This window comes from Schistocerca gregaria, chromosome 6 (assembly GCF_023897955.1).
Source record: "Schistocerca gregaria isolate iqSchGreg1 chromosome 6, iqSchGreg1.2, whole genome shotgun sequence".
NCBI lineage: Eukaryota > Metazoa > Arthropoda > Insecta > Orthoptera > Acrididae > Schistocerca > Schistocerca gregaria.
In genome coordinates, this window is record NC_064925.1 from 79,513,427 (window position 1) to 79,538,547 (window position 25,121).

Below are 25,121 nucleotides of genomic sequence, written 5' to 3' on the forward strand. Positions count from 1 at the left end.
GCGTATAGTCCGCAGTCCCATTGCGGCATGGCCGACCTCGAAGTTGCCAACATTGCCATCTGCGTGGCAGAAGCAGAGTTCTTGTTTCATCTCTCGAAGCACCTTCTCGCAAGAAGTTTCGTTTATGAGCTTTACATAGACCGTGCTACTGACGATCGAAAAGTGAATGCCGTCAATGTCGGCAGCCGGGATCTTGGCTTCCTCTTTTAAAAAACGTTCGACTTCGAGCGCCTTTGGTCGGGCAAAGTCTTTCAGAAATGTGAATTTCAAGGTTGATCTTCTGTATTGGTTTGCCATGGTCTTGGAGCGCTACGGCGTCACGTTAGTGTCGGCCGAAGAAAGTAAACAAGGAGCGCGGGCCCTCTCTGTCGGCGGAGAGCACGCACCGCACGTCTGCTTCGCTCGGCTGCGAGAGCCGCACTGGCCATCTAAGCTACCGAAGCACGACTCACGCCCGGTCCTCACAGCTTCACTTCTTCTGCCAGTATCTCGTCTCCTACCTTCCAAACTTTACAGAAGCTCTCCTGCAAATCTTGAAGAACTGGCAGAAGTAAAACTGTGAGGACCGGGCGTGAGTCGTGCTTCGGTAGGCTCAGATGGTAGATCACTTGCCCACGAAAGGCAAACGTCCCGAGTTTGAGTCCCGGTCGGGCACACAGTTTTAATCTGCCAGGAAGTTTCATATCAGCGCACACTCCGCTGCAGCGTGAAAATGTCATTCTAGTAGCTGGGTATTTGTGGGATTAATTGATAGGCGTATCAGCTCTGTTACACATAAAAGGCAAGGAGGTACGAAAGGGCCATTCAGAGCACTTGCAGTAGGATGGACGATATGGAATAGCTCTGTGCTTTTTGCATCGTACGTAATTGCTTTTGTTGTATACTGCCAGCCAGCTAGAGACAGCTGCGCTGCTTTGCTGCAGTGGACATGTGGTTGCTGCGGCTGCCGATGAGCGGCGCGGCGAGCGCCGGCCGCGTGGTGGCGCTGACGGCCGAGTCCGCAGAGATGGCGTGGCGGTACCTGGCCCCCAGGCGCGGCCGGCAGTTCTTCAGGGGCTTCCTGCCCTCGGGCGCGGTGCTGCTGCTGGTGCTGCAGGACGCAGGCAGCGAGAGCGACTTGCGGAAGCTGGGCGCAGCCCTACTGCGCCTGCGCGGCGCGCTGCGCATGCTCGTGCTCACCCCCGGCGCCGTGCTCAGGTATGTCACGTGACGTCCACTGATCGCTCATGTGATTCTGATAATTATACAGGGTGCTTTTTTCTTTTATCACATTATGAATCACCTCGAAGGGAACGCTCTATTGATACGTAATCAGCATGGTTTCAGAAAACATCGTTCTCGTGCAACGCAGCTAGCTCTTTATTCGCACGAAGTAATGGCCACTACCGACAGGGGATCTCGAGTTGATTCCGTATTTCTAGATTTCCGGAAAGCTTTTGACGCCGTTCCTCACAAGCGACTTCTAATCAAGCTGCAGGCCAATGGGGTATCGTCTCAGTTGTGCGACTGGATTCGTGATTTCCTGTCAGGAAGATCTCAGTTCGTAGTAATAGACAGCAAATCATCGAGTAATGCTGAAGTGATATCAGGTGTTCCCCAGGGAAGCGTTCTGGGACCTCTGCTGTTCCTGATCTGTATAAAAGACCTGGATGACAATTTGAGCAGTTCTCTTAGGTTGTTCGCAGATGATGCTGTAATTTACCGTGTAGTAAGGTCATCTGGAGACCAGTATCAGTTGCAAAGCGATTTAGAAGAGATTGCTGTATGGTGTGGCAGGTGGCAGTTGACGCTAAATAACGAATAGTGTGAGGTGATCCACATGAGTTCTAAAAGAAATCCGTGGGAATTCGATTACTCAATAAATAGTACAATTCTCAAGCCTGTCAAATCACATAAGTACCTGGGTGTTAAAATTAAGAACAATTTCAGTTGGAAAGACCACATAGATAATATTGTGGGGGAGGCTAGCCAAAGGTTGCGTTTCATTGGCAGAACACTTAGAAGATGCAACAAGTCCACTAAAGAGACAGCTTACACTACACTCGTTTGTCCTCTGTTAGAATATTGCTGCATGGTGTGGGATCCTTACCAGGTGGGATTGAGAGAGGACATCGAAAGGCTGCAAAAAAGGACAGCTCGTTTTGTATTATCACATAATAGGGGAGAGAGTGTCGCAGATATGATATGCGAGTTGGGATGGAAGTCTTTAAGCAAGGATGTTTTTCGTCGCGGCGAGATCTATTTACGAAATTTCAGTCACCAACTTTCTCTTCCGAATTCGAAAATATTTTTTTGAGGCCAACCAACCTACATAGGTAGGAATGGTCATCAAAATAAGATAGACAAATCAGAGCTCTAACAGAAAGGTTTAGGTGTTTATTTTTCCCGCACGCTGTTCGGGAATGGAATGCTAGAGAGATAGTTGATTGTGGTTAGATGAGCCCTCTGCCAAGCACTTAACTATGAATTGCAGAGTAATCATGTAGATGTAGATGTAGATGAATTTCGATTCTCTCCGAAGGGGGCGGGCTGGCAGCAGCTTGATACGCTGCTGTGCAGCCTATACATTTTTTAAAACGTAAGAAGAAGAGAAGAGACAATAAAAGTAGGCGAGAAAACGGTGACTTAAATTGTAAAACGGCGGAAAATTGTGGAAAGTTGTAACATAAAGCACACAGGAATCATACAAGTAATATGGTGGACAGACAATTAAAAGACATGGTGACGGTCTGGTTTCTGTTCACAAGAGATAAATAAAATCACACCCAGCGACAGTATGATGTACGTTTGCAACACTTCCGAAAAGACACACAACGCTGAACACTCACTGTAAACACTGCACGAAAATGTTGGCACAAAGATGACACACCCTAGCCAAGGGCAGATGGGGGGGGGGGGGGGGGGACCTGAACAGATTAGAGGAAAACAAGGAGGGAGGAGAGGAAAAATGAAAGGGGGGACCAAAGGATTGAGAGGACTCCTAAGTGGGGGGGGGGGGGGGGAGAGGCAGGGCAGATGAGAGAGGGAATGGGAAAAGGCAGAGGAGAGAAATGCAGAAAGACTCGGGGGAGAGAAGGGGGGGCAGAAATAGGGTAGGTGGGGAAAAAAAGAGGATGGAAGGGGGAGAGGGAGCCCAGGAAAAGGACATAGGAAAGGAAGGGGAGTGAGGATCGGAGTTGATAGGAGGGATAAATGGTGCGAGAGAGGGCATCACCCGATACAGGGAGTTTGGAAAATCCCATTATAAGTTTATAGGACTTTCAGAGGGGAGTGAGTACATAATATTGTGAATAGAAATCCATGTATGAAAATGTACCATTTCCATTGTACGACAGTTTCAGCTCAGAAGTCTACCTCAACCACTTGAAGAATTGAATTAGACATGATGCAACACAATTATAAAGTTAAAATTGGAAAGGAAATATAACAAAACATCCACTTATCACTTAAGCCATCTGTGTGTATTAACACTTAAACATTACATATTAACATTAAAAAAGAACCCAGCAAAATATATGTTCAGAACAGTACTGGTGCATTACAACCAACTTCGTTACAGACACTGTACCTACAAAGCATGTGATGGTACATTCTCTCTACCTGGTTTCTGTTCAGTTTCTGGTGCAGCAGCCAGAACTTGTGCCTGCAGATCTTCCTCTGCCTCTACACGAGTCTCATAAATTAAACTCTGTGTAAGACTCCACAACAAGTTGTCCGTAGGAGTTAAATCGGGTGATCACAGTGGCCGTATGGTTGGACCACCTTGAGCAATCCATCTTTCACCAGGTTGTCTGTTGATACGTCTCTGAACCACATCTGAGAAGTAAGGTGGTGCACTATCACACCATCACGCTAAGGATTCATTTCCTGACGGATATTCAGTGGCACAATTTCCAAAATGGTTCAAATGGCTCTGAGCACCATGGGACTTAACATCTGAGGTCATCAGTCCCTTAGAACGTAGAACTAATTAAACCTAACTAACCTAAGAACATCACACACATCTATGCCCGAGGAGGAATTCGAACCTGCGACCCTAGCGGCACAGTTTCCAAGAAATGGTCCAATACGTTTTGTAGGAACATCAAGTATGCTGGACCATCTAGTCTGAGTGGAAGTAGGTATGTCCCAATCACATGAATGTCCAGAATACCTGCCCACACGTTAATTCCAAACCAGTGCTGAAGTCGCTGAGCAGTGTGCCACGAGGGTTCTCGTCGGTCCAGACATGACTGTCTTGCAAATTCAGAACACCATCTCTAGTGATCTTACATTCATTTGTGAACAGAACTCAACTTGGAAACAGGTGTGTGTTGATGCATCGGTGCAGTAACCAGTACAGAATGCAACGCATTGTGGAGAATCGGCTGGAGTCATAGCGTGTAACGCAGGCTAATACCAACTGCACATGTAATTTTTTGAGTACTCTTTGATGGGTTCTCTTCAGTATGATGCAGTACATCATCTACAAATTCAGTCAAGTGGCATTGACGAGCAGCACCACAATCCTGCCTCCTCATGGTGAAGGTACGTATTTCTCAGAGCCACTGCATAACTTGGGCGAAAAGTTTGCGAGATGGCATGCAGTGATGCACAAAACGTCCGTGATACATTGACTAGCAGTTCTTCCGTTGTCTCGATCCTCGCCAAACACAATGAGCATGTCTATGTATTCCGGAAACGTTTACTGAACGATTTTACTGTATTGGAGATGCACAGACATTGAAGAGGTCTCGCAGCAAGGCAGATGATAAGCTACATCATTTGACTGCCTGATGTCGTACACATCATCCTGTCCATCCTTTTGCATACCAGGACAAGCTACTCTAAGACTTTTCTCATTCCCTCAGCAGACATGGGAGCGTTACACATCTGAATTGAAACTGCCGTGGAATGAAATTGTACATTTCTTGACATTGGCTCCTATTCAAAATATTACAGACTCACTCCCCTCTACAAGTCCAAGTTTGTAATGGGAATTTCCAAACAACCTCTATACACTGCTTACCTCAAATCCTGTTTACTAGTTTCTTTTTAAAAGTCATAGAGAAATAATCTCTATTGAGCTTCAGATGTGCAGGACACAATTTTTGGCCCCAACACAACTTTTGGCCACAACACACATTGTCATCAATAATCATGTGATAATGATGTGGGATAAGGTTTGCCCATAAGCATCCTCTAGATTTTCAATGAAATTATATAGCTCTTAGAAACAGTTACCATTCAAAAGTACTATGAATTTTGTACTTCTACTAATTTGCATTCGATGTCTGAAATGAATGTTGCTTGTCACTGAAAAATTTAATATGAGGGCATTTTGGATGATTGCAATACGTATCAGAGCATGTGTGTCTTTTTCTAGTTTTTGTTTCTTAGTTTTTACAAGAAAAAAAATAGGTAGACACGTTATTTCTATTACTCAGTCACTGTTTTAACCTATTCTTCAATGGTGACATTGCAAAATGTCTTCCAAGTAAGCAAAAGTGAAATCGTCAAGAATGATATGGGGTTTGGTGTATGACATGCAGCGAATTAGCGATAGATCACGCTACAAAGTATTTTTAGAAAAACAATGTTTCAACTTTCAATTTTTGACAGCTTTTTCCAACCTTAGGCAAACGAAAATATTAACACTTTCTGAGTCGTCATGTTGTAGATGCTATAACTATAGCATCCTATTGCGAATCCTGTAAAATAAGCCTAGTTATTTAGAGATCTTGACTTAGGCTGCTAGCAGAGAAGCTGCAGAGCTCCTTCAACAATGGTCTATACTCCAGTAACCCACAGCATTATTTCTTCTTATTTATGATGCTGACTGTAAGCAGTTAAATTATGTTGACACAAGTCTTATTTATGACCAGATACTTTTAGTGTAATCTTCATTACCATAATTTATGATTCCCTCGTTGCTCTAGTCTGAATGGGTGATTGGGAAGTGACCACATAGCTAGATCTGACCCCCTCTAACAGTTTCATCCCCACCACTCATTGGAGTTTGGTAGCCATCATCAGAGGGTGAATTTGTCGTTCACACTCTGTATGTCAGTCAACCATTATAAAGTGTCAGCAGCAGCAAGAACACCATCCCTAGGCAGAATGAAAAGAAGAAGAATACTGTCACATTCGAATATACATTTATTAATCCTTCTAAATCTCTCACTGCTCATTATTATTATTTTCTTTCCTTTCTCAGACGTTATGTCTGGTTAAAAATGGTAAGTGACTTGGACCTTGATCAAGCATGACTTCCTTTTAACTATACAGTATATGTTACACTGCATTTAGGAACTTTTGGGTAATTGAACATGTATCAATAATTACAGATTTCTGTAGTTGTATATATACAATTGGATTTAGCTGTATTGCTTTGATGTACTGGTGGATATTGTGTGGTATGACTCCTGTAGTTGATAGTATAATTGGTATAATGTCAACTTTATCCTGATGGCACATCTCCTTGACTTCCTCAGCCAGTTGGATGTATTTTTCTTTTTTTTTCTTCTGTTACCTTCTGTATATTTGTTGTATTTGGTATCGATATTTCGATTAGATGTGTTAATTTCTTCTTTTTATTGGTGAGTATGATGTCAGGTTTGTTATGTGGTGTTGTTTTATCTGTTTAGTTCTTCTTTAATATTTGTATTATCTATTCCTATTTTTTGTCTGTATCCTAGATATTTATAGGCATCTGTTTTTTCCCTCGCTTGTGTGCAGTCGCTGTGGTTATCCAATATGTAATCTTCTTGTTTAGTGTGTTTTCCCTTGACTATGCTATTTTTCATACATTTGTCTATTCCAAAAGCCATATTTATATCATTACTGAAAACTTCTGTTATCTTTACTAATTGGTTGAATTGTTGACTTGTTACTGCCAGTAGTTTTAAATCATCCATGTATAGCAAATATGTGATTTTGTGTTGGTATGTTCCAATAATATTATATCCATAATTTGCATTATTTTGCATGTTGGATAGTGAGTTAAGAGCAAGGTAGAATCAGAAAGGACTTAATGAGCAACATTGGTATATTCCACGCTTAATCTGTGTTGTGTGTGATGTGATATTATTTGAATTTGTTTGGATATTAAGTGTGATTTTCCAATTTTTCTAACTACTATGTTTAGGAACTGTATCAATTTAGGATCTACCTTGTATATTTCCAATATTTGTAGTAACCATGACTGGGGTACACTACCAAAAGCTTTTTGGTTATCAATGTATGTGTAGTGTAGCGGCCTTTGTTTAGTTTTAGCTTGATGTGTCACCTCTGCATCTATTATTAGTTGCTCTTTACATCCTCGTGCTCCTTTGCAACAGCCTTTTTGTTCTTCATTTATAATTTTGTTGTGTGTTGTATGTGTCATTAATTTCTGTGTAATGACTGAAGTTACTATTTTGTATAGTGTTGGTGTGCTTGTTGTGAGGCGATATTTTGCTGAGTTTGCTGTGACTGCTTAATCTTTAGGTTTCTTATAAGTTATTCCATGTGTAAGTGTATCAGGGACTGTGTATGGGTCTGCAATGTAACTGTTGAATAATTTAGTTAGATGTGAATGTGTTGAGGTGAACTTCTTTAGCCAGAAATTTGCTATTTTATCTTTTCCAGGGGCTTTCCAATTTTGCATAGAATTAATTGCTTGGGTGACTTCATGTTGCAAAATTATCATTTCAGGCATTTGTGGTATCATCTTGTATGTGTCTGTTTCTGCTTGCATCCACCGTATGTTATGTTATACTGGGTTTGACCATATGTTGCTCCAGAAGTGTTCAATGTCTTTTATGTTTGATGGATTGTCTATTTTAATGTGTGTGTTATCTATTGTCTGATAAAATTTCTTTTGGTTTGTGTTGAATGTTTGGTTTTGTTTCCTTCTATTTTCACTTTTTTTGTATCTTCTAAGTCGTTTGGCCAATGCTTGTAATTTCTGCTTCTTTTCATTAAAAAATACTTGATGATTTGTCATTATTTACGCGATTACTACCTAATAAACAAAAGATAAACAGGCAGAAAAATGCATCTTGTAAAGGTGAACAGAAAAGTCGAAGGAACGATGCACAGAAGAACAAAAACTGGAAATAACTAGTACCGTGTTTTTGCTGGGAACATATCACAAAAAGAGTGCATAGCGCCTTGAGGACACAAATACTTATACAGACTTACATTCTCTATAATTTTTTTAAAAATGTGCAACACTGACATAAAAACACTTTTCTTTTAATAAATTTTCTTGTTATTTTATTAACAAATTACAGCTTTGGTTTTGGGCACGTTTCTACACAATTAACTTTGCAGTACTTTCAGACAGTTATTAAAATAATAATTTCCGATGTCTGTCAAATTAAGGCACCAGTTTTCCAAGAGTAAATTAAGAAAACATCATGAATTTCTGATCACTTTCCTCATTAACATTCTGAAGGTATAAATTTTGCCAATCCCTCATGCTTATTGAAATTTATCTTCTTTAACATTATATTTTCCTACTGTAGCGCTCCAAGGACAGAAAACACCAGTTAACTAACTTTGTGGAATCTTAAAGTAGGGAAGTGAGTCATCTTGACAGTGACGCAACTATTGACGATAAAATCTACACTGGTAATATTTTGATTAACACATATATGATTCAAATGCTGAGAATAACATACACAAAGGGGAGATAAAAGGAAAGGATTATCATAGATTCTTTATCAAACATCCATAGAATAAATTCAAACTCATATGACCAAAGGTTAAATCCAAGAAAGTCACTCAAGATAACATATACCATGGAAGAGAGTGGTAGCCACATTGAAAAGAAAATTCTGTGTGACTACAATGCAACTCAGATATGGAAATTTTCAGTTAGTTGCTCTTGAGTCGCTCTAGAGTACTTTTGCAATAGTCGTCTGGCCTCAAATGCTATTAGATTGTTTCAGTTTTGGAAGTTTGATAATTCGTGAGGTAGAGACTGAAGTATTGCTCAGTCATTCGACTGAGAGAAGTTAATCTTTACTGTTCTCAGCACGACAGTGTAGTAAGACAAGTGTTAGACTTCAGTTGAGTGGTATTAGTTTATTGGACTTAACCTTCGTACTGCACGACAGAGAGTACTTTCCATTGTACCAGTTATGAAGGCTTCTTCCTGTTGCATTCTTATATGGAAAATGGGAAGAGTGACTGTTTCAATGTTTCTGTGCATGCTATTATTAATCCTGTCTTGTCCTTGCAATCCCGTTGGGAGTGATACTTAGAGAGCTGTAGTACATTCCTAGATTCATCATTTAAAACTGGTGCTTGAAACTGTGTAAATAGGCTTTCATGAGATAATTTGCATCAATCATCAACTGTCTACCAGTTCAATTTCTTTAAAATCTCCTTAACACTCTCTCATGGGACAAACATAATTGTGTCCATTCTGACAGCCCTTTGCTATATATGTCCAACATACCCTGTTAGTCATATTTTGTATGGTTTCTACACATTTGAGCAATATTCTAAGATAAGTGACAGAGTATTCTGTAAGAAGTCATCTGACTAGTTGCATTTCTCTAGTATTCTGTGACTGAATTAATGTCTGCTACCTGCTGTACCTGTGACTGAGGCAACATGTCCATTCCATCTCAAAACACTACAAATTATTATGCCCATAAATTTGTAATAGTTGACTGGTTTCAATTTTGACTTTTAGTACGGTTATGGAGTCATACGATGCTACATTTTCCCATTGTTTGAAGTGTAGATTTTTACATTTCTGAACATTAAAGCAAATTGTCAATATTTGAACCCTTTGATCTCTTGTCAAGATGTGTGGTTTCAATTTTGACTTTTAGTATGGTTATGTAGTCATAGGATGCTACATTTTCGCATTGTTTGCAGTGCATATTTTTACAATTCTGAACACTAAAGCAAATTGTCAATATTTGAACTCTTTGATCTCTTGTCAAGATGTGTTCAGCTTTTTGGGACAGTAATTCATTATAGATAATTGCAGCACCTGTGGAGACTCATAGGTTGCTATTAATATGATCTGCGATATTATTAATGAGACATGAACATGAAGTGTCCCTGCTCATATCCCTGGGGCACTCCTGAAATTACTTTTACATCGTCAATGACTCTTCATCCAAGATAACACACTGTGTCGTCCCTACCAAGAAATCCTCAGGCGAGTTACTAATTCCTTTTGATAAGCCATATAGTCGTACTTTGAATAACATCCACCTTTCGATTTGTTTGCAAGTGACACATAAATGACCCAACTTTTATGAATAATGCTAATTTGCAAGAGGATAAAGCCATTCGAGTAGTGGAGTGGAGAGTGGAGCATCATTAGACAAGCATCGGGCCCACTGCCTGTGGGCTTGGATATGTGAGGCCAAGCATGCAGGGATATCTTAATATGAATAAAAGGTTTTTCAAATAATGCCTCTTTGTCATAGGATGGAGCCATTTGAGCGATGGACTGACGAATGGGGCACCATCAGGCAGATGTCAGGTCCACTGTCCCAGGCCCTAGACATTCCTGCACCTGGTGTGCTGGGGCAGATGCGTGGCTATAAGCTGCTGCTGGTCCACGAGCCTCGTGACGACCTGCGCGTATACGATCGCCTGTACCGGCCGGCTTGGCAGCACAGTTGGAACGGTCGAGTCCTGAGCCTCATCCAGACACAACTCAACTGCTCCTTCCGCTTAATCCGTGTGTGAGCAACTTGACATAAATTATTTTCGATATTTGTTTTGTATCTGCATCCACAGCTAATATCCTTCAACATGTGTGAATATGATGGTATTCGATCTTGATGGTCAAACAAAATTGATCCCTAGTATTTGACACTGTAGAAGACATAATGACGTGGAGTTCCTGGTCATCTTGTCTATAATTATGCTCTGGGTTAAATACTGAAACTCAATGCCGAGTTTAACAGCACACACAGCCAACAAGATTTTCGTTATGTTGCATCCTGCATATGTGGATGTTATGTTTAATTGTTCTATTGGTCCTCTTCGGTAATAGCTGCCTTCTTTGACTTCCACACGCAACCCCCACAGAAACCGTTGATCTTATCATGGAGAGGTAGCTTGCATTCCTCAATAACGCAGATAGCTGTACTGTAGGTGGACCGACAACAGAGTGTTATTTGTTGAGATGTTGAGAGGCCAGACAAATGTGTGAATCCTGCAGTGGGGCAGCAGCCTATTCAGTACTTACAGGAGCAACAGTCTGCTTGATTGAGTGATATGATCTTGTAACATCACCCAACATGGCCTTGCAAGGGGAAAAGGGCTGAAAGCAAGGGGAAACTAGAGCCATAATTCTTTCCAAGGCCATGAAGCTGTACTGTATAGTTTAATGATGATGGCTTCCTCTTGGGTAAAATAGTCCAGAGGTAAAATAGTCTCCCTTTGAGGAAGAGGTCTTCGGTTCAGGTGAGTGTGGTGCTATAAGCACAAACTGAAATTGTGCTAATGTAGGAGTAGGTATAGTCATGAATAATAAAACAGGAATGTGAGTAACCTATTATGAATAACATAGTGGATACATTATTATTGCCAAGACAGACATGAAGCCAAAACTGACTACAGTAGTAGACGTTTGTGTGTCAATTAGCTTTGCAGATGATGAAGACATTGAAGAAATTTATGATAAGTTAAAAGAACTTTTTTTCATATAGTTATGGAAGAATGATAATTTAATTGCAATGGGGGGACTGAAATTCAGTAGCAGGAAAAGGAAGGGAAGGAAAAGTGTAGGTGTATATGCAGTGGCGGATACAGAAAAACCTTAAGGTGGGAACGCGAAAAATATCTTGAGCTACCTTTACTTTCACTGTAATAAAAAATAATCAAGTCACTCATTTTACGAGTTAGCTGTGGGAAACTATTGTTATGTTATTAGTAAAAATATTGTTACGAGTCTCGTGGTAATACTTTTACTTAGAAATTACTATTATAATACTTCACAATCAACTGATCACACTTACTCTTGACTAATCTTCACACTTTCACTTGCTGCACCTAGGACTTTTTACTTATTCATTCTTCAGTCTTAGTATTTATGGTTCTGAATGTACAGTGGCTTCCTATTTGGCGAATAGTCCGTATTTATAACACTACGTATCAGAGGTCCTCTGTACGAGAAAAGAGTAGAATATTCGCAGATTTTCTCGAACAAATGCCAGATAGAATAATGTATCGAGATCACTAGAATGGCCTCGACTTTTCTTGCAAGTATGTTAGCTATCTATGTGCCAGACAGAAACGTATAAAATACGATGACACGAACACACGTGCTACATGGGAAAGTACAACTACTCGATAACTCGATTCTGTTGAGTCGACTGACGAAAGAAACGAACTAATAACGTGTGGGCTGACTGGCGGGGGTGGCGTGGGTGGCAATGCAGGTGGCCCCCAAGGGTGCGGGAGTGGTGGTGGGACAGCGCCCCGCTCGCCCCCCAAATCTATCTGCCACTATGTATATAGACTTGGGGGAAAGGAATGAAACAGAAAACCGCCTAGTAGAATTTTGCTGAGAATATAAATTAAACACCTCACACGTTTGGCTTAAGTATCATCAACGAATGTTGTGCCTGGTGGACAGAGGTATAGTCTCTGGAAAGTTTCAGATTGATTATGTAATGGTAAGACACAGATTTCTGAACCATGTATTTAACTGTAAGACATTTCTAGGTGCAGATGCGGACTCTGGCCACAATTTATTGGTTACGAACTCTGTATGAAAACTGAAGAAATTGGAAATATGTCAGTAGCAGAACAGTGTGCATAAGGGCGCTCTGATTATGACATTTATGTGAGCATACAGTACCTGTCACTTTCAAGGTCAGCCCAACCCCCTTCGAGGGTGGAAAGGTCCATAGTGCTCCTTATACAAACAATGACATCACTTATGTAAACATAATGGCCACTTGTGATCCTACCATTTGTTTAAGTCACTGATGTTTATCTTCTTTCATGTTGCCACCACCATGCCCCATCTTGTCCTTTCCTATCGACAAAAAATGATGATGATGATGTTTCGTTTGTGGGGCACTCCACTGTCCAGTCATCAGTGCCCGTACACATTCCCAGTCTGATACAGTCCACTCTCCCACCTTTCGTGAATGATGATGGAATGATGAGGACAGCACAAACACCCAGTCCCCGGGCAGAGAAAATCTCCAATCCGGCTGGGAATCAAACGCAGGACCCCATGATACAGAGGTAGCAAGGCTATTCACTAGATCATGAGCTGCAGACTATCAATAAAAAAGAAGCTGAATATTCAAAGAGGGCATTTTCTTCAATAATAGAGTATAACAGCAGACGTCATGTTTAATTTATTACCCAGTTATCTTATTGCTTTAGTTTATGTCACTATTATATTAATTACTGTGAATTATTGTTCTACCTATCTTAATTAATGTAATTTAGGACTGCCCTTATATGTATATCACTCTTATATTAATGACTATGTTTTATGATCCGAAAAAAATGACGCCAGACACTTTGACAGTACATTGTATGTGAGAGGAAAGGTGAGACGTTAATCCTGTTGGCTGAATTACTGTAATTTAACGGCATCATAGCTGCCTATTTTCTGTTAAGTGTGCCCACTTTCCATCTATAATTAGAGTTGTGAGATAATGCGTTGTAATTTTGTTGAGTTGCTTGCAGTTTTCAAAATCGTCTTCCAAGACATGTCCACCTCTTCGCAACTGTGACACCACCAGCCAATGGTCGAAAGCACAAGAATTACAGTAACCCCTCCATGCACATGCGATGACAAGAGACAAAGGTACCACGATATAACCTTTCACTATCAAACACTCTGAAGAGAGGTGAATCCTCCTCAGATGCAACTGTACATATTACCAAAAATGAAAATGAGTAATGGTGACATTACAGTACCACACTGCACACAGCCACATTTGTAATTCTTTTAAAAATTCGTCTTTTCTGGACACACCTCAGTCACAATACGTATTAAACAAATAGATATTACAGGCCATCTACAACATCCAGTTTTGTGCTGCTGAGCAATTCTACCATTTTACCTCAGTGGATCAGTCATGATAGCAACGGACTAAAATGTATATGCTGACACACAGCTGTGGGATACAGACCATCTAGCCCCTTAATAGCGCTTTGGTAAGCCAGCTATTGTGCAAGAAACATCAATTCCATGAGACAATAACCATCTGTAGGTTTCTGGAGCACATGGCCAAATTTTTACAAACTTCATATTTAATTACGGTTGACTATTCTACTGTTCTTCCCTCATTCCAACAGAATGATCTTTGATGGATGTATCAACCAAGAAATCATAGTCTGCATATGGTGTTCCACTATTGTAGCTGTGACAGATACAGGCTATCACTGCCCATGTGTGAGGTGTTTATTTTTTGCAATGTGTAGCTGAAGTCGGCTCAAGCAAATACCATTCATCGCTTCTTTAAAGTGATACCCAGTGTCAACAGGAGGCATCAGTTTGTCTCCTGTTGAAAAGAAAAAAAAGATAAAGTGGTATTTCACGTGGTCATCCTATAGAACAGTCCGAAATTAGTCTAAGCTTCGTTGATCCACTATGGACCATGGTACAACGGCTGGCAAGTATTTCTTGATGCAATAATTTACCAACAGCCGTATGTATTGTAGATATTTGATGCCTGTGTCTGTGTCGCCTGGCCACCAAGAGCTGTTGCATAACGATTTTATTCACAGATCCAATTATACAACTCCTTCCATGTATAGCGACTTTATGACTATGACGTGTAGGGCCTGAAGATGGTATCAATGTAATGCCGTAAATGGTAGCATGTAAGAATATCATAAAATAAATTTCTGCAATACATACGGCTGTTGGTAAATTATTGCATCAAGAAATTAGTCTAGTTCGAAATTCATTTAAACGAAATGAATAAACAGAGAAATTAAACACAAAGCATAACCACTAACAAAGCATAACAAAGCGCAACTCATCAATAAGCTGTCCATGTCAGCTAACTACCAAATGAAATCGGATATGTAATACAGACAGTATTACACACATTATTCTTTCCATTAACAAATTCTCCAGCTTATACAGCGTCTCCCTACAATCCTCAGGTGTACTTGATCATATAGTTCAAATGGCTCTGATCACTATGGGACTTAACTTGTGAGGTCTCGAACTTAGAACTACCTAAACCTAACTAACCTAAGGACATCACACACATCCATGCCCAAGGCAGGATTCGAACCTGCGACCGTAGCGGTCGCGCGGTTCCAGACTGTAGGACCTAGAACCGCTTGGGCACCACGGCCAGTGATAATATAGTTACTCGGATGTTAAGGCTATATGTATATTTCTTTGTTGTCCCTCAAAATGCTAATAATACCCAAGCTTGTTTTCATTTTATTTGTTGATTTTGAAGAAATCTCATTTATTTATTTGACCTCTGCTTTTTAACCATCTATGTGAACTTCTGCTCATGCTCTTTGAAGATTTCAATATTTTTCTTTTTGTTTTATTACCGTTCATTGCTCTTCATGGTACACTGAATGTTTTGGAGAATTTTACTTTTCCTTGTGGTATTTGGAAATGCTACATCGAAAGACCAATAACGTCTTTAAGTTCCACGAAAAGCTTTGTATATTTCATTTGTTCCCTGAGCTTAAAGAATGGTACTTACGTCCCACCAGTGAAGAGGACACTAGAGACACAGCACCAGCTCAGATTAAAGGATGATGAGAAATAAAATAGGCTGTGCCTTTTTAAGAAAATAATCCCGGTATTTGCCTTAAGTGATTAAGGGAAACTATGGAAAACATACAAGGGTTTCCCAGAGAGTAATGCACCGCATTTTTTCTTCAACAGTTCTTTATTGAGCATAATGAGAATTACACCCACGAAAGAATGGTATTTTACCTACACACCCTATTTTTCCATATAATCTACATCCCGTTCTATGGCCTTCTTCCAGTGCGAAACAAGGGCGTGTATGCCCTGTCGGTACCAATCCCTGTCCTGGTGACAGAGCTGGTGCTTCACCGTGTGAATTACCTTCTCATCGTCCTCAAAATGTATTCCCCGAATGAGCCTGTCCTCGCGAATGACAGCATCAGCTCGCTGCAACATGTCAGGTGTGAGAGCCGTGGCTGGTCTCTCTGACCGCTGCAAATCGTGGAGCTCTGAAGAACCACCCTTTGATGACCTCACCCTTCGTGCCCGGCAACTACTGTACTTCTATCGTCATCAGATGCTCCATAGACTTTGAACAAGCGTTTGTGAATACTCCCCACAGATTCTTTCTCTGCAGTGAGAAAGTCAATGACAGCACATTCTTTGTAACTTACATCACCTACAGACGCCATTTCGGAACTGTCCTGCAGCTATCTGTCGGAGATGACGGAGACTTGGCGCGCTCGCTCAGGAGACTTCAAATAATACGTATGTAACGTTTTGCATTCGTAGCATTGTTTTCGGCTGAGAAAGAAAATCCAGGGCATTACTTTCTGGGCAGACAGGATATCAACTGCTGCTCTCCCATTTGTGAGTCCAATGTCTTACCTTTGAACTTCCTTGCTTGACCAAGATTAAGATATATTGTAACAGCAACTAACGACTTATTCCTGAATCCAACCGTCTTTAGTAAAATAGTGGAATCAGACATAATTAATGGTTTGTCTAAACATAATGGTCAAATGGTAGAAAAGAGCATCCCTGTTAATCATGATATGCTAAGAAAGTAAGAACAGCATTGCTCAATAATAAATACTCATTCAATCACATAATTCAGAGGGAATTTTCTGCACGAATACTAAGACATTTACTGATGATACATTTTAGATGAGAAAATTAGTTTTTCCTAAACGTATTGTTACACTCTGTAAATCCAGTTTTCCTGTACAGTGGATGTGAAGAGAACGGTGACTGATATCTGGGATCAAAATGTCATAAGTTCGTGTAATGCAGAGGATATTTGCAGTCGCGACTGAAATATGTTTTACAAGACTAATTCTATAATTTTTCACCATCTCTTCAAAATAGAAAAATGTGCATACCATATACAAACAGAACCAGTAAGTATGAGCAGGACTCGCTCTCTGAGGGTTTTCTACAAACCTAATTATGTGTACACATAACAAAAACAGTTTTGCGTGGTTCAATGGTCTGTAGTTTATTGCAGACCACAAACCACATGTTATTTCTGGCAACTCCTCACATCATTGAGAGGTGAGGGCTAGGTTAAATCGAAAACTGAAAGGTCTGTGGTTCAACTGAGATTCGATCCCAAGACCTGTAGTTTGCCACCTTTGCACTATACCACTTAATCACTAGACCTGAAATCTTTGCATATAGTTCATCAATAGGCTTTGATGAGTGAGCTTGTGAGTATCAAAATATGTGACATAAATGCCCATGAATGCATTGGCTTAGAAGCTTAAATTCGTTACACTGCCAAGGGTTTATGATTTGACATACATTTGAACAAAATACCTCTACCCATTCCTGGGAAAAAGAGGTTTTACTAGCCTGACAGGCAGACATATAGGCAACAAATAGCAGAACATAAATATTTTATGTGATATAATTAGCAATTGACAATTTTTCGATTTTTCCCCTTCACTTGTAGGTACTATGAAATATTGAATCTTGGCAAATTTCAAAGCAACAACTTAAAGCTTCAATTTTTCACACTGCCAAAGAACCATGGACCCCAGTATTTGATACCTATTCCTGTCCCTGATGAAAACGAGTTTTAATAGTCGGACAGACAGACTGACAGACAGATGGACAACAAAGTGATTCTACAGAGATTCGTTTACAACGAATGAGGTATGAAACCATAAAAGAAAAAAATTCGAAGAAGAAAGCTTTACATAATTGACTACTAAATTCCATGAATAGTTTTCGGCAGCAGAAAAAAAAAGAAAAAGAGCTTAGAGTTCAATGAACGACTATCAAAAGTAGATCCATAAACTTTCGTTAGTCAGCAAGTGATTGCATTCTGTATGCCATGTAAAGACATCCGTTCTGTCAAACAAATGTTGAGAAAATCGTAATAATCATTAACCAGTTGTAGACATCAGTTGTGTCAAATAAACCGTTAAAAACCCTCAGAAACCATTGGATCACTGGAAAGCACTCCCTTTCCTGTCTGTTATGATGTTTCAACCTAAGAACTAAGATCTTGTGCTGATTTGACATACTCCCCTTGAGTTATTTTTGTAATCATTTTATGAGTCAAGCTCTATTACACCAAAGAGTAAAATAAGCAGGATGAATCTTTCAATCTTTAATGAAGTGTGTGCTGTTTTGAAACTTCCTGGTAGACGAAAACTGTATTTCAGACCAGAAATCGACCTCAAAACCTTATCATTCCCGGGAAATGATCTTACTGACTTAGGAATTTCCTATATATTCACAATTAGTAAATGTTAGTTATCTGCTGATTTTTTTTACTGAATTAATTGCTTCGTCTGGCTGTAAATGTCAGTAAACATTCAGAACAGTAGATAAATCTGTGCCCAGTGATAGAATGTTATCTTTGCTTGCAACAGTTTATCGTTGTTGCTCGCTCAATGCACATGTATTGGTAGTAGCATGGAGTCAGCTATCTAACAAATTTTGAAGTGAGGGCATGTCAACATGTGTGTTGTGACACATTATAACTCTGTGACACATTATACCACTTATTATTGATTCTTATGAAGCATTCAGTATTAAATTAATTCCTCATATCAGAAACTAGGTCAAGTTGAAGCTTCAGTGTCACAAATTTATTGCAAAAATTGGTAGACATATTACGTGCAAACGTTTTTCTCCCTGGGAGAAACATAAAAAAATAAACGTATAAGTCTGTCACCTGCAATGGACTATCGTTAGTGCCAACCTTCCTTATCAGTATCGTCATCCCACCCTAATTAAATCATAGTCATTGCTAAAATCGAACTAAAAATGTACTCAACCTGTTCCTTGAAAATGACAGAGTGAAATAGGAGAAGAGGAGTAATGTCACGTGACCATTATTACACTGGGAGTGTTAGATAATGAGCTATTCACGCAGGGCACGTGGCTTGCTGTGGGGACAGCGTGCTTTGTCGTGAAAAATTCCTTGAAAAGGACAAATTTAGGCAGATGGAACTAGAAACTATCAGAGAGATCCTCTGTGGAAGTAGCAATAAAATAAATAGCGATGGAAAGATAAAAATACGTAGCAAAGGGCACTAAAGATACTGGAAGGATGTCAATCATGCCAGAAGAACAAGATTTTAACAATGAAAATGATATTGGTTGTCAACATGCAGTCAACTTCGGAATGTAAACACAAATGAAAATAATGATGATTTAGATGACAATAACAACATCAATAATAATAATAATAACCAGATAGATTGTTGTGAAAAATGAATTTAGATGTAATTGTTAATTTAGATATAATTGTTGATCTGGAAGAACATAATGATGAGGTAAATTTCTTTGTTTCTAGCTGGCAAAGAGATTTTTGCGTTCAGTGCTATTATTAAGAATATTTACTATATTCTTAATACAAGCGAATACTTTAAATGTTCTTGTCACACAAAACTTAATTATACTTCTCTCATTTACAGCAACAAAGACTTCGGGACGCTCGGATTGTATGATATATCATACAGCCTGAGATCTCTGACACGTTCTGCTATTCACCAGTTCGTGACTCCTGCCATTTCAGAAACGCATTTTCTAATCACCGCTTCTCCACGCGTAGTTATCCCTCTGTGGACACAGATGGCTGTTTTGTTCAGACAGGAGATCTGGTTATGCATTGCAGCTGCTTATATTACTGCCTGTTCTGTGTGGTATGCCACTGGAAGGTAAATATTTTTCTCATTACATTTATCATATCCATAACTATAGAATTATCGCACTAGAAAAAGGAGAAGATATATGATACAGGCGTCTGCGAGACAGTAATCTGTTTTTGAGAATGTTTTCTCCCCACTAATTTTTCCATTCTGGTGTGAAATTATTGTGTCTGAGGGGCATACAATGGTGAGTCCGGACATTGTGACTGCCTGCTTACTAGCGTGTTGGTCCACCTTTGGAATGCAACACAGGAGCAATTTGGTAGAAACAGGCTCGACCTGTCCAAGGTAGGTTTCTGTAAGTATCTACCATTAGATTTCTATGAACAGGTCGCTTCATTCCCATAAATTATAGGGCACTGGCTTGTGATCATGGAGCTGGCACCGGATAGCATCCTAGATGTGTTCCATTGGCCTCAAATCGGGTGAATTTGGTGATAAAGACTCAGCATGAGTTCACCATCATGCTCCCTTAATCACTGTGGCACAATCTGTTGGAAAATGCTGTTGCCATCAGGAAGACATAAAGCATGAAGGGAATGTATGGGTACACGATAATGTTCACGTATTCAACAGCTGCCATGGGGCCTTCCATTATTGGTCCCACGAAAGCCCAGGTGAATGTCCCCCAAGGCATAATACTGCCTCCACCAGCCTGTGACCATCATGTGGTGCACATTTGACGCAGCTGCTCTCTTGGATGACATTGTATCAGGATGCGACCATAGACATGGTTTGATAAAACATGTGATTCATTCAAGACGACCTGTTTACGTTGACCCAGCGATACTACATCCACAATAATCCTAACTGATGATACTATTGGATCAAAATGGAAACAATGGGAGCAATCTACTGCAAAATCCGATGTTCAGCAGTCGTGCTGAACAGTGTGTTCGAAATCACTTGTGCATGAAACAGCATTCTACTGTGTGTTCAGGTCAGCCACAGACCGCCGCCTATCCTGGGCTATAGAGCGGGCAAAGCTCGAACCTCTACATTCTGTGATGAGACGTGGACTTACAGAATCTTATCACCTACTCAAGGTTTCGTCATCCTTCAATAAATGTCCATAGATACTCTCCACAGTAGCATGTGAACAGCTGACCAGCTTTTCTGTTTCCAAAATACTCATGCACAGACGACAGGCACAGAAACTCAAAACTACGAAAACGACTTTAATAGAAAGTAAAGATTAAAATTACTTATGATGCAGAGTTTATTGCTAAACAAATGAAACAAGGAAAATACTTCTCCACTAAAAGCTCCATAACACATGCTGGTATAACTCCATAATCAATTATGCCGAGACCTGACCATTGTTCAGATAAACAGTTCAGTTCACTGAGCCTGTCGAAGTCTTTATAGTCTCTGACAATGGCTCCAGGATTAGGAGACAAAAGATGCCTACAACCACAACGTTATGCCCATAAAGCGCAAATCTCAGTTAATGCAAATAATAGTGGTGAATATCTGCTTTGTATGTGAGAAGAATATTTATTATCGAAAAGGCAAATACGATTTACATCTCTCTTTACACTGTGAACAGACTCAAATCACAGAAGTGACTGTCAGGTTTACATATATCTACACTCATTGTTGAGATGCCTCTCGACACTGTCCATAAATTCGATATAAATGTACCATATCCCAACATGTCCCCTTACATTTATATTGAATAAAATTACATTTAACTGATCTAGAAATTTTACTAATATATGCTTACTCATTACCATGTTAGGTAAAAATATCTGTTACTGTATTTTATGAATCTACAAATGTTGGTAATTCCATTCAAATAACATTCACTCAAGAATGGTAATGCAGTTCAGTATACTTTGAATGTTCAATGCGATACTTCTTAGATACAGATTAGATATAACTTTTCTGCCTAAGAGTCTTTATATTCCTGTATAATTATAGTCTGTATTTATTGCATTATAATTCTATTCTTAATTACGTCTTTAATTTGAAATCTCTTGGGTACCTTTACCACAAATTATCAAGTCATCAACATACACGATTATATACGAGTAAATCACATGGTTTGCCATCACCAGTACATATAGGCAACTATCACATTTACTTCTTTCAAAACTCAGACTTTTCAGTAATCAGCTAAACCATCATACAACGCTCTAGGACTTTCTTTCAATTCATATAATGCTGTAAATAACTTACGAACACTGCCTGTTTTATCCTCTAATCCACAAGGTTGCATCACATAAATTTATAAGAAAACATTACGATTTAGAAATGTAGTCTGTGTATCCATTTGTTCCACAATTAAGTCCTTATGACAACAGTATAATTTCAGTCAGGCTTAATTATTAATTCCCAAATTATATTTTTGTTTAAGCATTCAGGTTCCTTATCCACTGTTTACTTGCTACTTTCGAATCGTTACTATTCAGTGCTTCCTCAACACGCAGAAGTTTACATCAATGAAGTTACACATAAAATAATCATTAAACCCAGCAGGCACTCTATGGCCTCCAGTTGATATTCTTAACTCACATTCTTGTCCCTTTCATGGTTGCTTCAATACTCTTTTCTTTCAGTAACTCAAGTACAGATTCATTTTCTATGTCTTTTGCGTCAGTATCATCAAAATGTTCTCTCCCTAAATCAGATTCTTTTTGATCAGTGTACCTTAAATCTTCTTCCACATTATCAACATGTCTGGCAACTATAACATTATCATTAACCAGTATTCCACATTCAGCTTCATTGTAGCCTATTCAAAATCCCAAGTCTGCTTTATGATTCCACACTGATTTTCTCAACTGTTCTGGTAACACATACAGAAACTCTATTTGCAAACAACTTTAATTGTTTAACGTTAGCTTTCCTTCCAAAAAATAGCTTTCCTTCCAATAATATTTGATACGGATTTTTTCTTTTAATACTTGTAGTGTAAGTGGTGTTTGCAATGTATCCAGCTCCACAAACTACTTCAGGACAAATCTATTTTGCTTCAGCTAACAGGTGTCTTGGAATATCCAAATCGAGTTGTTGTATCTTTCAGCAGTATCATTTAACTCATATACATGTGGAGGGCATGGATTTACAGTAATTCCCATCTCTCTTATAAGTTGATAAACATTTGAATTTAAATAGTCCTTCCCAGCATAACATCACAATTTGTTAATAATTTTACTGGCTAGATTTTAAGTTTCATTAACGTATTGGTATTCCAGAAAACAATCACAATATTGATTTTTGGATTTGATGTTGTAGACTCCAGTTACTTTACTGTAATTCTCTACTCTGGCTCTAAATTTTTTGTAAATTCATCTGCTAACTGATATTTTGCACAACATACTGAGATCATTAAAATTTACATGTCTATGTGTATAATGCAATTTCTCATTTACTGACATAGTATCCTTATTATTTACACCATTTACATTAATCACTTTCTTATAACTTCTAACTGTCATTTTGTATAGCCTACCTTTTTTCAGAGCAATTGCAAGTAAGTTATTGTTTTTATCAAAATTTTTAAAATATTTCTACAGATACAATTTTATGTTTTTGTGTCATATTAGTATAGCTAATCAAATTTCTGACCATGTCTTTGATAAAAGAATACATTTCTAAATTCAGCTCGAATGTAATATCATAAGCTGAAAATAACTAATTATATTTCCCATTTTAGTAGCTTGCAAACCTTTACCATCTGCAGTTTTTACACCCTTAGGGTCCTTTAAGGATGACACTCAGTAAAATAATTGTCATTCTGAACAACATGATTTGTGCATCCGATGCTAGTAAAAAGATTGTTACCTGACTCAACATGTCATCATGCCTGTACCTCCATTACAAACCTGCTCACGCCATTACCGTTTTGTTGATATCCCCATAATTTTGGATGATGACAAGCTCTTGAACCATGCATAATGTTTACTTCGACCACATGGCCAGTTGTTTTTTTCTCAGTTTTGCTGGTCACTGGGGCCATGTTCTCAATTGCCATGACTACCTTCTTAAAGATGTTCACCACGTGTCCATGAACTTCTTACTGTGCATGACTGGCGACAGTTACTTTTGAAATGCACTACTTCACCTCATCCTTAACATAACTGCTCCATGTAGCTCATACTGGGTGTCTTTCCAACATGAAATGCATGGATATTGTTGTCTCACTTCTATCTCTGTATTTTAAATCCATCATTTGAATTTAACATATTGAGATGCCTGATAGTCTACTTTCAAAATGTCGATGAAGTCCGCAGTACCACTCAAAGAATTCGTAAAGTTATGAACGTGTGATTTAGCTTTTCCATAGCTTTTGTACCTTTCAATTGTAGTTCGTGCATATTTTTTTCAAAAATACTGAAGAATATTGCCATCTGACTATAGACCTTTAACCTCAGTTTGTCCAAGTTGTTTCTGCACAGTTATCAGTACCATCAATTTCTTTGAATACAGTCACCATTGTTTTCCATTATCTCTATTTCGGTTTCTTATCAACTCACAAGTTCGAATTACTTGTTCGAAATTGCTCCATACGTATAGTTCAATACGGCCAGATTTTCTTCTTCCCAGGTATTCCCATTGTCTAAGCTCACTGTTGTTCTTGAAGCCACTGTATAGCATTTCTTTATTTCCAGATTCATTTCCATTCGCCATTTCCAGTTGCTATAGACTTTTCCATCCAATTCTGGTGGCTTGATTCCAGCCCTGTCTAATTTCACAAAGCACATTTTCAAATAACAATTTTCTGTTTAGTTCATTACAGCTCTCTATTTTCTCTATGTAACAATATTCTTTTTACTTAACAACTGTGAGCTGCTACTACATTAAGAATTTTTATAAACGAGAGGTCAAATACAACCTACATCTCTTTTTACACTGGAAATACACTCAGAGCACAGCACAGACTCTCTACTATACATACTTCAAAACTCATTGTTTCCTGCCTCTCGCTGCTGTCGATACTATCGACACAAATGTTCCACATTCCAATGGTATGATCAGACTCATAACATGTCATAACTACTCCCCAAGTAAACACTATGTAAGGCGTTTGTACTACACAATGCCTGTTCTGTTCATCGATGTCAGTGAGTGAGCTAAGTTGTCTTTCCTATGAGAATTTGCAATCTATAACATGCTCACCAAACTGTACTGTATCAGAACTCATAAAGGAGAATAGCAAAATTACTATTGCCTCATTGATGTCCCCATTCTTAGAGAAGGAACACTACTGCATCTGTAAAAGGAGCGAGGAAAAATCAGTCAAGGACTGTTCATGTCCCAGTATGTCATTGAAACAATTTTGAGGAACGAAGAAAACCTATTATAATGAA

General features: G+C 39.1%; 1 protein-coding gene across 1 annotated transcript in view; it reads left to right on the plus strand.

Annotated features, from left to right (window-relative positions):
- Positions 1–1,006: 1,006 nt before the first annotated feature.
- Positions 1,007–25,121, plus strand: part of LOC126278730 (uncharacterized) — a 37,501-nt gene continuing 13,386 nt past the window's right edge. The window contains exons 1-3 of the mRNA XM_049979006.1: positions 1,007–1,197; positions 10,419–10,679; positions 19,573–19,815. Coding sequence (XP_049834963.1) covers positions 1,007–1,197; positions 10,419–10,679; positions 19,573–19,815 — 695 coding nt within the window. The remainder of the gene's footprint in view (positions 1,198–10,418; positions 10,680–19,572; positions 19,816–25,121) is intronic.